Source organism: Cricetulus griseus, chromosome 6 (genome assembly GCF_003668045.3).
Source record: "Cricetulus griseus strain 17A/GY chromosome 6, alternate assembly CriGri-PICRH-1.0, whole genome shotgun sequence".
Lineage (NCBI taxonomy): Eukaryota > Metazoa > Chordata > Mammalia > Rodentia > Cricetidae > Cricetulus > Cricetulus griseus.
The window spans coordinates 105,918,617-105,935,827 of record NC_048599.1 but is presented as its reverse complement, the minus strand read 5'-3'; the positions used below and the strand labels follow the sequence as shown (position 1 = coordinate 105,935,827).

Sequence of the window (17,211 nt, the reverse complement as noted above, 5' to 3'; positions counted from 1 at the left end):
CCTGACCTTAGATTTTCATTCCCTCTAACCGTAGGGTCTCACTTTTCTACACAAACGTTTCAAAATGAGTTGTTACTGAAGGTCACTCAAAATTAGCTTGGATCCCAGTGGGTGACTATATCTGTAAAACACTAACGATTCTCTGTATAGTTACAACAACCTGTAGCCCTCTTGGACTTGATGCATTGTTATCTGTGTGTGAAGTTCGTCTTGAATCAGGTCAACTAAGAGGGGCTCCTGTGCTGACCAGCTTGTAATATGCTCCCTTCTGGGCCATCAGTTCTTCATGGGTCCCCTTTTCAATCACCACCCCTTGTGACATGACAGCGATGATATCTGAGTTTTGGATGGTAGACAATCGATGGGCAATGACAATACAGGTCCGACCCTCTCTGGCTTTGTCCAGAGCAATCTGCACAGTCTACAAAAAGAAGATGGTGAGTCAATAAAAAGATGCAGGATTGTTCCCAGCCCACTACTGTGAGGGTCCATTTCAAATAGCAGCCGAGCAAGAGCTCTGTGCTTAGGGGTAACCCCAAAGACTGAGCACTTAAGGAGATGAAGCAAATAGCTGTGCATACAGTCCAGCTATGCTTTATTTAAATTGCAGCCCACTCACTAAGAAAGTTCAGTGATGCAAGAATGAGTTAAATAAAATGTGACTGTGTAATTTCACAATACTAAATTGTCCAATTTTCTAAGACAAAACCAAAAAGCAAAGCATGGGAACAGTCAATGGTTTCTGATACTCCCTTCAATGAGGACATGTTAGCATGCTCGAAAATGAAATCCTGATTTTTAAAGATGTAGATCATAAACTCTGAATTTCATAGTTGTTCTCTCACCTACATGATCTACTGTGGAAACTCCACATGGCTACCACCTCCTTTTAGGTGTTTTGTATGGCCTACTTACTCTGTCACATAATCTGAAAGCTATAAAACATGTTATGTTTCATGGATGACCTGAATTGTTTTAATTTATACAAGAAAATGAATTACTTGCCTTTGAAAAACGTCATTTAACGCAAAGTGTCTTATAGAACAACTATTTTAAAGTAAAGTTCTTTTTAGTGACAGTAGCCCTCTTAGAGCATTATTTGTATATTACTGTCTTTTGCTCCCTAAGAAAAATATTGTCAGTTTCCACTACAAATGATTAAGACACCTGAAAATAGTGTCATTTTATATGCACAAATCTTTCAACAAAGACTCCTCCCCAGTAACCTAGGAGTTTAGAAAACTAACACATACCTTTTCACTTTCTGTGTCTAGGGCAGATGTGGCTTCATCTAGTAGCAAGATTTTAGGATCACGTACAATGGCCCGGGCAATGGCAATGCGCTGTTTCTCCCCTCGAGAAAGTTGAGAGCCCTGGGTCCCAACATTAGTTTCATATTTCTAGGGGAAAAAAAAAACATAGCAAGTTTGAAAACTAGAGAATACAGCCATTGCTCATGTACTGTTTGGAGCCCACAATAATAACTCTGCTGTGAGTTCAATTTTTTTTCTTTTCTTGAAATTAGAAACAGGGATTGAATGCAATAAAATATATCAAATCTGCTTAGAATATTAAATATATGAAGTTTGGGCTGGAAAAATGGGGGGGATTCCCATCTCTACAGTTCTTTAAGGGTTATACTTTTGATCCCTTCCTATGTCCAGCAGATAGCACATAGCAGATCTTCCTTGCTTTGGGATTCTCTGATTTCCAGACTTTCATCCAAAGATCTTTTGCAAGATAGGCTAATCCCAGGGGTAGAGAAGCCTTTAAAGGCTTTCTAGTTGACTTCTTCCCTTGAGAAAACATTCTGGGACACAAGCCTTGGTTATGCTCTGTAGCTTACTAGCCTTGTGAATATCATACGACTTGTTTAAATGTGTTTGAGCCACAAACTTACCTGTAAAATGAAATGTTAGTATTTAGCACACATATCTCCTGTGGATTTTTTTATGAAATTAGGAAAGAAAATATCTGGCTAGATACCCAGTACAGCTAAGTTAAAAGTAGTTAACATTCATACAGTATTTAATTGGCATTGAGGAATGTGTGGTTGTTGTTGCTGCTGCTCCTTCTCCTCTTCCTCTTCTTCCTTTCTCCTCTTCCTCTTCCTCCTCCTCTTCTTCTTTGACAGGGTGACAAGGTCTTACTGTGTAGTCCTGGCTGTCCTGGAACTCTCTACATAGAACAGGAAGGCTTCAAACTAACAAACTCCTGTCCTTGTCTCCCAAATGCTGGGATTAAAGGTATGCACACCACAGCTAGCTAATTATTCTGAATAGAGTACCATTTCATAACCACAGAAATTAAATTCTTTTGATTTTATACATTATAAAACTGAGGCATAGAAAAGCAAGGCGATTGAACAAAGGCAAATAAGCAGTAAACAACAAATATGAAGTTAAGTCTTGACCTATCTAGTTTCTGGTCCTCTGTTCTTGTCCCTTACTCTAACCTGCCTGCTTGTGTTTCCTGTCCTTGCCTCCTGAAAAAGTTCAACTAAGACAGGAGAGAGCCGAGAAAAATTATTATGAATTCTTGCATTTCATAGGCACGGTACATTTTGTTATCACATTGTAAAATGTCTGCGAGCATTTTTAATAGGAAAACACTGCTTTAGTAAGTTTAAAAAATCTTTGCTTTTAGGCACACTAGCAAGCACACATATTCAGAATGTTCCTTTGCTGTTCAATTTAGGATTTTCAATATGCTTGCTTGTTAGGCTGCCCAGCTTAGAAGGACATGAGCCTATGTCTGAGGGACCATTAAAAGAGCAAGCAAAGAAAGAAAAAAGCACACCGCAAGCAGACAGTTTACAAATGTTACAATCCAAGAAAAAAAGCAATTTCCAACTGGTATTGTAAAATCTGGAGTGGAGAAGGCTGCAGCCTATAACAGATTTTACATTTTCTTGTATTTGTTTCTTGTAATTAAACAATTTTCTTGTAATTAAACAAAGATTTCTTGTAATTAAATAATCACCAAGAAAGATTCCTGGTGAATGAAAAATGCATAGTAGAGACCACCAAACTCAGACTCGACTCTGGAGAAATAAAAGGCAGCAAGACAGATGCAACTTAACCTACCACACACACACACACACACACACACACACACACACACACACACACACACACTTACTTCGAAGAAAGGATGGCTGTCAATTGCTGCTGCAGCTTTCTTTGTGTGGCTGATTTTTGAACCCAGAGTCTTCATGCATGAACTCTAGCAGTAATCTATTACCCTAACCTTTGACCTCTATGCTCCCTTTTTAATATTTTGGAGTTTCCTTGCATTTTGCAGATGGAATCGACAATATCAGATTGGATAGGTAGGCATCCCAAAATTACACACTCGGGTAATTAATGAGAAAGCTTGCATTCAAACCTATGTTAAACCTCTGGATTTCTTTCTACCAGGTTGTGTTATGCTCTATGGGTATTGTTTTATATACAGCAATTCTACAGCATCCATTTTGTTTGACACTGTAACACTTTCTAATATGTGGTGATAGAGGACATTTGTTTTGCTTTAAAAACTAAGACAACACAAGACACTGGAAAATAAATAGTGTTGCCTTTGAATTTGAGCTACAGTCCCGTTGCTTTCTGGGTATCCTAACTCCACAGCACTGTGTTCCTGTACAGAACAATAGAGTTGGTGTTTACCTGGGGGAGTGACATGACAAAGTCATGCAGCTGAGCCTGCTTTGCAGCAGCTATGACTCTTTCCATAGAGATTTCTTTGGTGTTGTCCCCATACTTGATGTTATCCATTATGCTACAGCCAAACAACACAGGCTCCTGGGAAACAATTCCAATGTGTGAACGGAGGAACTGCACATTGACTTTTTTGCTGTCATGCCCATCTATCATCTGCCAAAAGAGATGACAAAAAAGGGCAAGAAGTGTTAGTGTGCCAGCAGTGAGGGAAGTTCCTATGGTGGAGTTAGGTGCTGGACAATGCATTTGTTCTGCTTAAGAGTGGACATCCCCAGTTTGGAGTCTAGGAAATCTATGGGGCCTCTGGTAGTGGATCAGTATTTATCCCTAGTACAGGAATGGAGCCCATTCCCCACATAGAGAGATACTCTCTCAGCCTAGACACATGGAGGAGAGTCTAGACCCTGCTCTAAATGATATGACAGACTTGGCTCTAAATGATATGACAGACGTTGAAGATCCCCTATGGAAGGCCTCACTCCCCCTGGGGAGCAGAAAGGAGATGGGACAGGGGGTCGGTGGGGGGCAGCGGAGGAGGGGAAGGAAAGGGAACTGGGATTGACATGTAAAAACAAGCTTGTTTCTAATTTAAATTTTTTAAAAGGAAGAAAAAATAAAACTCTTAAAGAAACTCTTTAAGAAAAATCTTAAAGTTGGAAGAAAAAAAAAAAACAAAAAAAAAAAAAACAAAAACAAAAAAGAGTGAACATCTCTACAGACCTGGGGGAATAAACATCCAGAAACCTGTGGCCTCTGGAACTTGTTTCTGATAGGCATGCCTTCAAAGCTGTTTGTTTTGATGTTGTTTTCCTCAAACTCTAGCTCCACAGGTATTATATAAATGAGAAAGGATCTCAGGACAGTATTTAGTTAAGAAAGAAAGCTCTCCTTTAGTCTGGACATAGCCTAGTCTGTTCAGATATGCATACTTTTTGTATTCTAAGGCTTTGTGACTCTGCCAAAGGAGAGGGAGAGGGTAGGGGCTGGGGTCATGGGGAGAGACAGACAGATGCTGTTAGATGCCATGAAGATCAAACCTGTGTCCTTGGCTTTATTGACAATATTCTCTGGACAGATGAGTTAATAAGTCCAGGGGAAACTATAATTGTTCTCTTAGTTACTGTCACACATATGGAATCATCTGCCAGGAGGCACCATGGAAACAGTCTGTGTTCTGTATGTTCCCTGGGAACTCACAGTCCGGAGGTTGTGCTATTTAAGTTGGTTCACTTACGATTCTGAACATTCTACTCCAAAGGCAGAGTAAATCTAACATATTGATGGTAAAGTATTTAACAGTGTGATTTCAGAAAAAAATAGACTGTTTCAAATAATGTAAGCAGGATATATTTTAGGTAAACACTATTTAAAAAGAAAAAGGTGAGGACAGCAGCCCTCAGGACAGCAGAGTTAGTCCTTACTCAGCCTGAGGCATTTCCCATAGCACCTATTCCTGCAAAGCACAACTTAATATTTAGTCAGGATTAGGGTTAGGAAACAGAAGACATGTTCCATGTTGCTGAAGAATCTCTAGACAGTACTGAGCATATCATAGATGCCTAATTAAATATTGAACATACGGTACCTGTGTTTGGTAGATTGTCTAAAAGCAAAGAGGATTGTTTTTAATGGATTAAAGCAGAGTTTTCCGACTTACAGTCTTCACACATACATTTTACAATGAGCTTACAAAATGTATTGTGCCTCTTAAATGCAAGAAATTGTGAAATGATTGCTTCTTCCAGAGACCAGAGAATTCAATGTGTTCAAAAGGGAAACATACTTAGTGCACATGCTAATGTTGGAGAGGTCAAACATGGTGGATTCAGACTGCAGCAGTTTACATCTACCTGGACAATAGACATGGCAGAGCTGGCATTTTGGAAAACGGAGCTCTTTCCCTTCTAGAGATCAGATCTCTAGGGCAATGCACCTCCTAGGTTTGTCAGTCCCCAAATACTTGCAAATAAATTTAAATCTTTACATCTAAAATCAATAACAGCAAGGGTCATGAAGCACAGGCAATTGATGCCTACTCCTTATTTTCATATCTCCTGGATTCTGCTAATATCTGCTTGCTTCTTTTCTTTGTTCTATGTAAGAGAACCTCACTTTTCTCTCATGTTTTCTCTTCAAAACCTTACCTGTCCCCATTGCAGTGAACATTATACTATTCAGGAAGATCAGAAGGAGCATTTTTAACAGTACTGGCATATGTTGGGGAAAAATAAATAAAGCAGCAGAGATTCTTAGTTAAATCATGAAAACAGAAATTGGGGCATTTAGAGACACAGAAGTAATAATTACTAGGAGAACACGAAACATGAAGTAGGAAGGAAGTTGTCTTTGAGCTAAGAAACACAGAGGAATTAAATTAAAGTTACTTCAATTAAAAATCTTTCTTATGCCCATCCCATATGAAGGGATGCTCTCTTGACCTAGACATATGGGGAAGGACCTAGGCCTGGCCCAGGATGATGTGGTAGACTTTGGGTAGCCCCTTTTAAGGGCCTTACCCTGCCTGGGGAGTGGAGAGGGGATAGCTAGGGGCAGGTGGGGTGTGGGGGGGGAGGGAGAGGGAGAAGGAATTGACATCTGAAGCAAGCTTGTTCCTAATTTGAACTAATAAAATAAAATAAAAATTAAAAAAGAAAAATCTTTCTTATTTGATTGTCTAGTCTGATGAATATATTACCTGAGAAGAGGGAGGAGGAAAAGAGAGGAAGAAGTACTTAGAAGAACCAGCAATAAAGCTGTTCACCGTGTTTCAACTATCCTTGCCAAAAATTTATCCCTGTGATTTTCTCTATTAGGTAGGCTTAAGCTTCTTGGACCAGATTGTCTCAAGTTTTCCATGCTTGCTCCCTTGTCTTGCTTACTTAATCATTGTGTCCCTTGTCACCCTACTTTTTCCATCCCCAGCCATTAGTTTCCTGATTAGTCTGCACTTTCTGCTCCATTTACGGGTAAGTAAATGGCTATCAAATACACTCGTCCCCAGCTTTGCAGTGTGTCCAGTTTTCTTTCCTAACTGGTCAGCAGGCCATCTGGAACTGGGAAGAATGTGATGTTAGAAACTGGGGGGGGGGGCAGAATCAGGTCAACCAGCAAATGATGGAAATGAACACATCCACAGGGGCAAGGGTCTAAGACAAACACTTCAATCTGGCAAGGTTCAGCCTTGGAGACTACTTGGGGGAAGATCTTATACAGAAAGCAAAATTCTTGAAGGCATTTGCCCCACTCACCACCTTCCCCTGGTCAGGGTCATAGAAGCGTTCCAAGAGCTGAATGCTGGTACTTTTGCCGCATCCACTGCTTCCAACAAAAGCCAGTGTCTGCCCTGGATCCACGGACACTGAGAGGCCATTGAGAACTTGGCTATCAGGTCGAGAAGGATATGTAAATTTGCAGTCAACAAAATCAATCTTCCCTTGGAAGTTGTCCTGTGAATGAGAGGACTGGAATTACCTGTGCTCCTGCTGGAGCCTAAAACATGGGAAATGGACCTAAATGTACACAATGGTATGGAATTATGCATTATGAAACAGCAACTCAATGAGTGACATTCTAGTCAGGGTAACGGCACACAAAGGTAATCCCAGAACTCAGGAAGTCGAGGCAGGAAGATAGTGAGTTCACTGGAGGCCAGGCTGGGCTACATAGGGAGACTCTGCTCCAAAACAAGCAAGCAAGGGAATACCACTGCAAAATTGCATTTTCTTCCCAGTGCTGGCAGGTGTAGCACAAAGAGAGACAGGGAAATTAAAGACATATGATCTCTTAACCTCATTCTGAACTGAGGGTAGTTCCTCATCACCCATTCCTTTATAGTTAGAGTGGAAGAAAACAGCAAAGTTGATGCACCAAGGAAGCCAGCAATTCTCTGAGTTGTTATAACTTGTTCTTTAAAATAATGAATTGAAAACAAAGTTGTTTGGAGTCTGTGCCACAAAGATGGATATTTTAGTGTGTTTCAAACTATCTGGTGGAAAATAACAGCCATTTTCTGGCTGCCTGTGACAAATGCCACAATTAGCATGGATATGAAAGTGTCTCTAGAATGTTGGCTTCAGGTATATACCCTAGAATGACATAGCTGAGTCATGTGGTAGGTCTATTTTCAATTTTTTTTTTTAAAAAGGAAACTCCATGCTCATTTCCATAGTGGCTTCACAAGTTTACATTTTATCACCAGTGAATTAGAGTCTTTCCCTATATCCTCACCAGTACTTATTGTCATTTATTTTCTTGACCATGGTCATTCTGACTGGGCTTATATAGTCTTTCAAAGCAGCTTTATTTGCATTTCTCTGACGGCTAGGGATGTCAAATATTTTTTCAAGTGTCTTTTGCCATTTGTGTGAGGACTGTTGATTCAGCCCCTTAGCCCATTTATTGTTTGGATAATTTGGTTTGGGGAATTTTAGATCCCAAATATCAATCTTTTGTATATTTGGGAATTTTTTTTTTTTTTTTTTTTTGCCTACTCTGTAGTTCCTTCACTCTGGGATAGTTTCATTTCATGCAGAATATTTTAATTTCATGCAATTCCAGTTTTCAGTTCTTGGGTTACTTTGCCAGCCTAGATATCCATCAACAAATAACTTCATAAAGAATAATACATAATGGAATTTTACATAGCCCTAAAAAATTAAACCACAACATTCTCAGGAAAGTGGAGGAACTATAAATCATTACATTGAACAAAATAAGACAGATTCAGAGAGGTAAACGCAATGTTTTTTCTTATACTCAAAACCTAAATTTATGGGGGCCAGAGAGGTGGCTCAGAGTGTAAGAGCATGCACTATTCTTCCTAAAGACCTGAATTTGATTCCAGCGCTCATGTTGGGTACCTCATTGATTGTAACTTTTGCTCCAGGAGATTCAATGCCCTCTTCTGGCCTCTTTAGGTACTGCACTCATATGCACAAGCCCACATACGGACATACACATAATTTAAAAATAAAGTAAAATAACATATGTATGTATATGTGGGTATGTACCTGTATGTATCTGTGTATAGCTCATGAAACTAGAGGGAGAGATCTGAGGGCAGTGTGGGGGGAGAAAGCAATATCATGCATGTAATCAGAAAGCAGAATAGGGACAGTTTAGTTAGAGAAAGGGAATCAAGTTGAGGGGAGTTTTAGGAGCATGGAGGGTGAAGGAGGAAGTGAGAGAGGGAACAACTGATCATAAAGTATAATGGTGTGTGCATGTATGTAAGTGCTGTGACGAGCCTATTACTATATATGATAACATAAAACATTAATTTAAAAACACTATCTGAATTATGAACTCTAGAAAAAGGGTAAACATTTACAGAGAATAACTCCATCAAGCTGAAGGGAAAATAAGTTACTTGACCAAGAATTTCATAATTTAGCTTAGCTTTACTGGCCTTTGTTCCCTTGAGCATATGAAAAATTGTTTAAATAGGCAAGCAAGATTAAAAGCCCCTTGATGTTAAATAAATTAAAAAAGGAAGGATAGTTGGTTGAATATTCACTAATTTTATGTAATTCGCGTGAGCTAAAACTTGAACCTAGATGAATATGAATCAAATCAGTATTACGGGACAAAAAGATCTAGCCTTTCTATTTCATACCAAAACATCAGCAGAAAGCATGGCCAGAGAGAGCAAGATAAGAGATAATATAATAGAGGGAAATGTTATAAGTTCAGAGAGAAATCAGGCACTAGGGAAATGTCTGGAGAGCTACAAAGATGACACCAACTAACAATCTAAGCAACAGAGGAGAGGATACCTTAAATGCCCTCTCCTGATAATGAGATTGATGACTAATTCATATGCCATTGTATAGCCTTCATCCAGCAGCTGGTGGAAGTAGAAGCAGATACCTACAGCTAAACCTTGAACTGAACTGAAATCCAGTTGCAGAGAAGGAGGACTGATGAGCAAAGGGGTCCAGACCAGGCTGGTGAAACTCACAGAAACAGCTGACCTGAACAAGAGAAAACTCTTGGTCCCCAGACTGATAGCTGGGAAACCATCATGGGACTGATCCAGACCTCCTGAATGTAGGTGTCAGTGAGGAGACCTTGGAAATCTATGAGGCCTCTTGTAGTGGATCAGTACTTATCCCTAGCATAGGAATGGACTTTGGGAGCCCGTCCCACATGGAGGGATACTCCCTGAGCCTAGACATAAGGGGGTTGGCCTAGGCCCTATCCCAAAGAATATGACAGTCTTTGAAGACCCCCTTATGGAAGGCCTCACCCTCCCTGGGGAGCAGAAAGGGTATGGGATGGGTAGGGTTTTAGTTGGGGGGGGTGGTAGCAGGGCAGGAGGAGAGGGAGAGAGACCTAGGATTGACATGTAAAATAATTTTCTTTCTAAGAAAAAAAGAAAGCATGGCCAGATAGGTCTGAAAAGTCACATGTCTTCATTCATTCTTCATTCATGTATATTCTACAAAATACAGCGTTCACCATAATTTATATGGGTATGTCTTACAAGAGTATATATGTGGACCCTGCCCAATGTGATAATGTAAGAAGTAGTATAGAACACTTAAGAAGTGAGAGGCTAATCTTGGAATACAGTGGTTTGGACTTTGATGGCCATTGCTCTCAGAATGAATTAATGCCATTTTTAGGAGACCTGGATAGTTCCTGAAAGGAGATGATATACTGGAGTAACCACAGGATCCAGGAAAGGAAAGAAAAATCACTGAGGGAGGGTGAGAAGGAGCTTGAGAGAGGAGAATACCAGAACCTAGAGAGGATAATAGCAGAATATAGTTGCTATGAAGGAGGAAAGGGGAAAATGGAAGTGGGTATTAAATTGAAGGTGGAAGAGAGGGGGTAATAGAAAGTGGGACAGGAGATAAATAACACCAAGGATATTTGGAAAAACAATAGCAAAACCTATTATTTTATAAGCTTACTTTAAAGTACTTATATATCTATACTTATAATTTTAATGCAGTTACCCCATACAGTAGAATGATGCTCCTCCAGAAGCCATTGACTGTCTGACTGTCTGTCTGTCTGTCTGTCTGTCTGTCTGTCTAACTAACACAAACCTCCAGAACTAGGTACAGGATACTTCCCTATGAATTCTTGTGCAGGAATGGGGTCCAAGAGACCCCCCTTACAATATAGGCTATTGCCACTGCTGTTGGTTACCTGCAAGAGCATGAAGACAGAACTCTATTGCTGAAGTCATCATATACTTCAGTTGCAAGACTAAGGGAAGTCAAGCCAGTACTGACCTGGAAACCTCCTCTCTGAGGGCTAATTCTCATGCTGTTGGAAGACACTATTCAAGTTACCAAGGAAGTTATTCACAGCCCTACTCAGCGGCAAAGCCTGAGAACCACAACAATGGCAGGACCAACAAGATTCCCCACTCAGTGCAATATTAGCACTTGTATCTTGGGGGAAACAAAGAGCTATCTAAGTGTACCTCAAGCCTCCTCAGTTGGAAGGAACTCATACCTGGTACTGTAAACCTAACCAGAAAAACTCTCATGACTCGAGAACCCACAGACCTTGGGGAAGAAGCTACTACTGTATTTCTACAGTACTATAGTTTTCTAACTACTCATTCTTGTATCCATAGATGAGTGCAGTTCTTACATTTCATCAAAATTATCAAAAAAATCATCTTACCTTTTATGCAGCAGATAGAGACTATTAGAAAGGTCCACAACTGGTCAAAATGCAGAAATTAAGTGACCATGAGGTATCCAGCCCCAAATGTGAAATCTATAGCTCCTACAGGCTGCTAAAATTTAGAATCTAAAATGGCATCATCTGATCATCTTCAATGGCTTTTTTGTGTACAAACCCATGCACACTCATGAACAGGCATGCACACACACATGCATGCACCACACACCTCTCCCAGCCCAGTACTTACCCACTTTTCACCCGCTCCACTGTACACATTAATTGGAGGTTTTCGGTCTAGCAGCTGAAAAAAGCGTGCAGCTGAGATTTTAGCTTTGGCAAAACTCGGGGTGTAAGAAAAGGTTCTTCCCACAGCTGTTGCACTCAACATAACTGAAGAGATCGACCTGCAATCAAACAGCCAGGGAGTGAGAGCTGGGCTGTGGGTAGTATGAAGGTCTAAGTGGCAAAAGCTTTAGGTGCTAGCCCCAAACAGCTTGATCAAGTCACTTTAGACATGTCTGGTCTTGTGGGAGTTAGAAAGGTTAGTGGCTTTCACATTGTGCTCTCTGTAAAGGGGTCAAGGGGTAGGCTGAATGGGGTAGGCCTCAGACCTCTACATCCTAGATCTGTCACATTAAAAACTATTTTTGTTGGGGGTGGTGGAGTGGAAGAGACTTTTGAAAATAATTATTTCAGACAGGAATTTGAAAGATGACCGGACTAAGTTGGCTTTTCTTCCCATTGCAACATTCCAGGAATCGCTTACAGGTGTGTAAAAGACAGAGGCAGTGGTGGGTAACAAAGTACCTATTCTATGCTGGGTCCCCTTAGAAGCCATGTTTCCCATGGGATAAGGAAAGTGCAATTGCCTGTGTCCTTCTGTTTGGCCCAGCTGCTGCTAACTATATCAACATGGACTTCAGAGATGAATGAACAAATGACTAAATGAGTTATGAGACACAACCATGAGGCTGCCTGGCCCTTGATGTTCATAGCAGCTCGTAAGGCTGCTCATCAACACCGTCTTTCACAGAAGTCTTCGTGGGGTGGGATAATAGGTAGGTAAGGGGTGTGCAAGCATGTAACTTACTGCTCAACTTGTAATCATTGACTGTTTCAAGGTCAGGGCTGGAAACCCACATTCTCCAGGAGCCCAGGATAAGGCTTAAGAGAATGAAAGCTTTGGGGATGAAGTAGGAAATACTGAAAGATGACTGTCTAGTTTTTAAAGCAAAACCACATATTGGAAGTTTTCTATAGGCTCTTGATTCTCACATGCTGGCCAATAATTTGTTACATACCTCATATGAACTGACAGAAAGAACTCAAGAGTTGCTTATTCCTGGTCTGGGTTAGCATCTTTAAATATGCAAGGATTTAGAGAAGAGACTTGACGTGGGGCTAGTGGACTAGCCAGAAAGCACTGGAAGGAAGGTGTCAGGTGACAAAATCATGCCTCCATGCCCTCCAAACTTAAGAATGTCTCTGCCCTCACGACTGGCCTCTTGTACACCCTTAGGCCCTCTCTCTGGAAGTAAGCAGACCCTGTCTTAAAGAACAGAGATACCTTTCTCTAGCCTACACTATCTCTACTTAGAGAAGTGGCTAGAAATCAGTTGTCTTTGCAAGCTTCAAATACAACAGCCCTCGGGCCCATCTTCGTCCAGGCCTCGAGAGTCTCAGCTTTAACAAGTATAAATATAATTACAACAGGTCATCTTATGATTCATTTGTTTGTGATCATCTTTTTTTTTTTCACTTCAGTCCAAATGTGGATTTCATTTCTCAAGTCCTTAATCCTCGGCTTCATTGTTTCAGTTTCCTTTGCCAAAGAGTAAATGAAATATGGAGAGACTTGAACATGGTCACAATGTAAGACAGGCTTCTTCTGTTGAACATGACCCTCTAAGATAATTCATGAGGGAAATGAGCTCAATCGCTACCCAGGCCTCCTGGAGATAGACATGCCACCAAGGCCTCCTGGAGACAGACATGCCACCAAGGCCTCCTGGAGACAGACATGCCACCAAGGCCTCCTGGAGAAAGACATGCCACCAAGGCCTCCTGGAGACAGACACACACACAGAAGTCTGTGAAGCAACCAAGCCCAGAAAAAGTATCTCATTCTGTAGACCTTTGAAAAAGAACAAACCCAGCTGCTTTTTAGAGGGAATGGTTTGCTGGGCCTCATGGAAGTAAAGTGACAGATCCAGGCAACTCTCCCTAGAGTGTCACTCCCATACAGCCATTTTGGATACGGCTTACCTGAAAACATAGCTGAAATGTAGCCCCTCCTCAGTAATTAAGTAACTTCCATATCTGTAGCCAGAAGAACTTGTAAGAAATGATATGGCCTGGGAAAAGGCAAAGCAGAGTCCATAGATATTTGCCTTCTGAACAGCTGTTTGGTATGACTTTTCCAGCTCAACTTCAAAGGCTTTAATAAATCTCCTCTCCACACCCATTCCTGCCACAGTGCGGATGCTGCCAAGGGCTTCACCGGTGATCTGAAAAGGAAAGAGTCTGAGGAATCAAAAAGTAGTAGGAGTGTCTTTTCATGACATTTCACTCATTGCACAGATTAGATTTGTCACGAATGGCAGAAAGTTGCACAGAGAAGTTGCTGGGAGTCAACCCAACTGAACTATGCGGTCATCTGTCACTTAAACTCAGTCCCTACCCAGTTCTAGCAAGGCTCCATTGCCTTCATTTACTGGGGGAAGAGACAGTGTGAGACAAGGTCTCCCATGCTTGCCCTGGACAAGCTTTAAAATTTCTCTGCTTTAGAGCAGAATTGTGGCTATTAGGTTTCAATGTGGGTCTTTTAACAATGGGGAAATAATTGGTTTAAGGATATAAAACTGCAGTTGGACAAGAGGCATGGACTCTGTGATGTCTTGAGGTCCACTGAGAGCATGATAAATATGGTTGATAACAATATGCTATACTTTAAAAGTTTTGAGATAGTATACTTTAAGTGTTCTCAAAACAAAAATGATGAATATGTGTGATATAACATGTTAATTGGTTTAATTTAGCCATGCCATTGTGAACATACTGTATTATGTATCATAATTGTGCATGACTTTATTTAAGAGCTAAATAAATGAATGGAAAAAATTTCTCTGTTTTGAAATGTCTAAAACACTGTCTTTGAAACAAAACATTCACTTAATACAAATTTAAATTACTAGAGACAGTTTTCTAATACGTTGCTGCCCAGTAAGCCATCCTCTCTAAAAACAGCTAACTGGAATTATTGGAGTTAAGTATAAGTTAATCTTCAGTCTATCTGGTGAGCATGTGTTTAAGTACAATTTAAGGTCCACACTTCATGCATTGGGATATACCTCATTAGAGATGCTATTTTCTACATTGCTTTGTATTTATTTCTAAAATTCTTTGTCTACTTGGACAGTGTCATATACTCTGTCTCAAAAGAGCTAGGGCAGTCATGAGTGAGTTTATAAAGCATGAGTGTGTGACTCAGGCCTGGTAGTAAAAGCCCAGAATACCAATGCTTGGGAGGCTAAGATAGGAGGATCCTAAGTTCAAGACCAGTTTGGTCTCGAGGGTGAATTCAAAGCTGTCTGGGCAACCTGGAGAGGCCCTGTCTCAAAATAATAGATAGGTAGACAGACAGACAGACAGACAGACAGACAGACAGACAGACAGACAGATAGATAGATAGATAAAGGATAGATATAAAAATTTAAAAAGACACTAAATAAAAGGATTGGGGTATAGCTCACTTTTCGAGTGCCTATGTTCAAGCTCTAGCATCAAAAAGAAAAAAACAAAAGGAATGCACACTATATGTGATCTATTGATTCCTCATCCCATATCTCCCTCTCTCCTTCCCTTCTTCTCTTCCATTGTGTTATTGTTATTTGAGCAGCATCTCTAGTAACCAGGTTGAACTCTAACTTACTATGTAAACTGAAGATAGCCTTGAACTTCTGATCCTTTTGTCTCTACCCCCAAGTTCTGGGATCTTGCAGACAGTTTCACCATGCCCAGCATGTGTGTGTGTGTGTGTGTGTGTGTGTGTGTGTATGTGTGTGTGTGTGTGTTAATTGACAAACATCTATGCCATCATCATCTCACTTATTCCTTGTGTTCAGATATTAATTCTAATATAATAAATAGAATACTTAAAACCTAAGTGTACTTGAATTCTATTCTGTAGCTCATGATTGTATTTGAGAAAGATATTTGCCACTAGTCTAGCAAACACTAAAGTGTGAAAGTTGAAAGTCTATGTTTTCTGTGTGGATAGCAAGACTCCAAGGAACCATGAAGCTAAGAAAACAACAACAACTCTAATAGAACTGTCCACCTCTGCAAGTGAGAATATAGAAAATGTAGGATGAATGACTGAGAGGAAATCAAACATATAAGCTTCTATGTTTACCACACTTTCTCCTTGCCTAATCAAGCTGAAGCATCAAAGCCTTATTGTCGTAGCTTTCAGCCAGAGGCACATGTGTCTTTTCGTATTTATCATTTTAAAAAGTTTACTTGACAACCACACAGCCATAAGTAGGAAAATTAGATCTATAAGATTACCTGGCCAGCCTTCTCTAGAGCTTTCTTTTCTTGAGATGCAAATCCTGTCAACATTTTCGTTTGTAGGGCTCCCGATAAAGCCAAGAAGGGGAAGAAGCATATTATAACCAGACTGAGCTTCCAGGCAAAGAGGAAGGCAATGACTATGGCCACAGCAATGTTAGTGAAGGCATTGACCATCATCCCAATTTGACAGCCAGCAGCCTGCAAATCAGAAGCAATCAGCCCATCTCAGACATGGTCTTTTTTACCAGACATTATTATGTGAAAAGCTATTTTGTATCAAAAGTTAGATTCTTTTATTGCAACAAAATATATATGACAATGTTTAGTTTTTACATAAAATACAAACAAGCAACCCCCCAACAGAAACAAACAAACAAAAAACACTCAAAATGGTGTGTGACTATCATATCTATACTCAATCTTTTTCATCCTCTCCATCTTTAAAACTCTTTACCTATCAAATGATTGCCTCACCTTCCTTCCCTGAGCCACTGGTAATTGTTATTCTACTCTCTGTCTGTATGAATTGTCTATCTTTAGGTATCTCATATAATGGTGCTATATAATATTTATCCAAGACTCATCTACATTGTGGTACATATTACAAATTCCTGTTGAAGGTATAAACATTTGGTTGCATGTATAGACAACATTTTGTTTATCTATTCATCCATCAACTGTTGTGAATAATAATTTTGGAAAATGATCATCAAAAATTCTGAAAATGAAGAACCAATAAGTTAGGTTAAAATATAGTTGGAAATTTACTAACAGACTACACCAAGTAGAAGAAAGCATATTCAATATTGAGGGGAGATTCTCTTAAACTATCATATTTAAACAAAAATAAGGAAAAAAAAGAAAATGAAGAGTGACTACAAGACCTTTGGGATGCTACTAAAAGATCAAATGTCTATATCATTGATTTATATGAGTTCAAAAAAAGATTAAAGATATAAAAACTTATTCAGAAAGCTTCCTTAACCTTGGGGAAGGCATGAACGTCCCACAAATAGGATCCCTATAGAGGCCCAGAGACATACAACCAGGAAAGATTCTCAACCCAACATAGTCAGACTGGCAGAAAAAAAATAAGGACAAATAAACTTAAACTCTTTAAAAGAAAAGTACCAAATCATAGGTAAAGACATTGATATTAGACTCACAGCAGAAACTATAGGCTAGAAGAGCATGGAATGATATACGTTAAGTCCTGGGAGAAATTACTGCCAATATAGATCACCACACCCAAGAAGGCAATCCTTCA

General features: G+C 39.9%; 1 protein-coding gene across 2 annotated transcripts in view; it reads right to left on the bottom strand.

The window, feature by feature from the left end:
- Positions 1-220: 220 nt before the first annotated feature.
- Abcb11 (ATP binding cassette subfamily B member 11) overlaps positions 221-17,211 on the bottom strand; it is a 73,467-nt gene continuing 56,476 nt past the window's right edge. For both annotated transcript variants that reach the window (XM_035446491.1, XM_035446492.1), the window contains exons 21-27: positions 15,939-16,142; positions 13,635-13,876; positions 11,617-11,773; positions 6,971-7,168; positions 3,669-3,875; positions 1,254-1,400; positions 221-421 (exon numbers count right to left, since the gene is read on the bottom strand). In XM_035446491.1, the coding sequence (XP_035302382.1) occupies positions 221-421; positions 1,254-1,400; positions 3,669-3,875; positions 6,971-7,168; positions 11,617-11,773; positions 13,635-13,876; positions 15,939-16,142 (1,356 nt within the window). The remainder of the gene's footprint in view (positions 422-1,253; positions 1,401-3,668; positions 3,876-6,970; positions 7,169-11,616; positions 11,774-13,634; positions 13,877-15,938; positions 16,143-17,211) is intronic.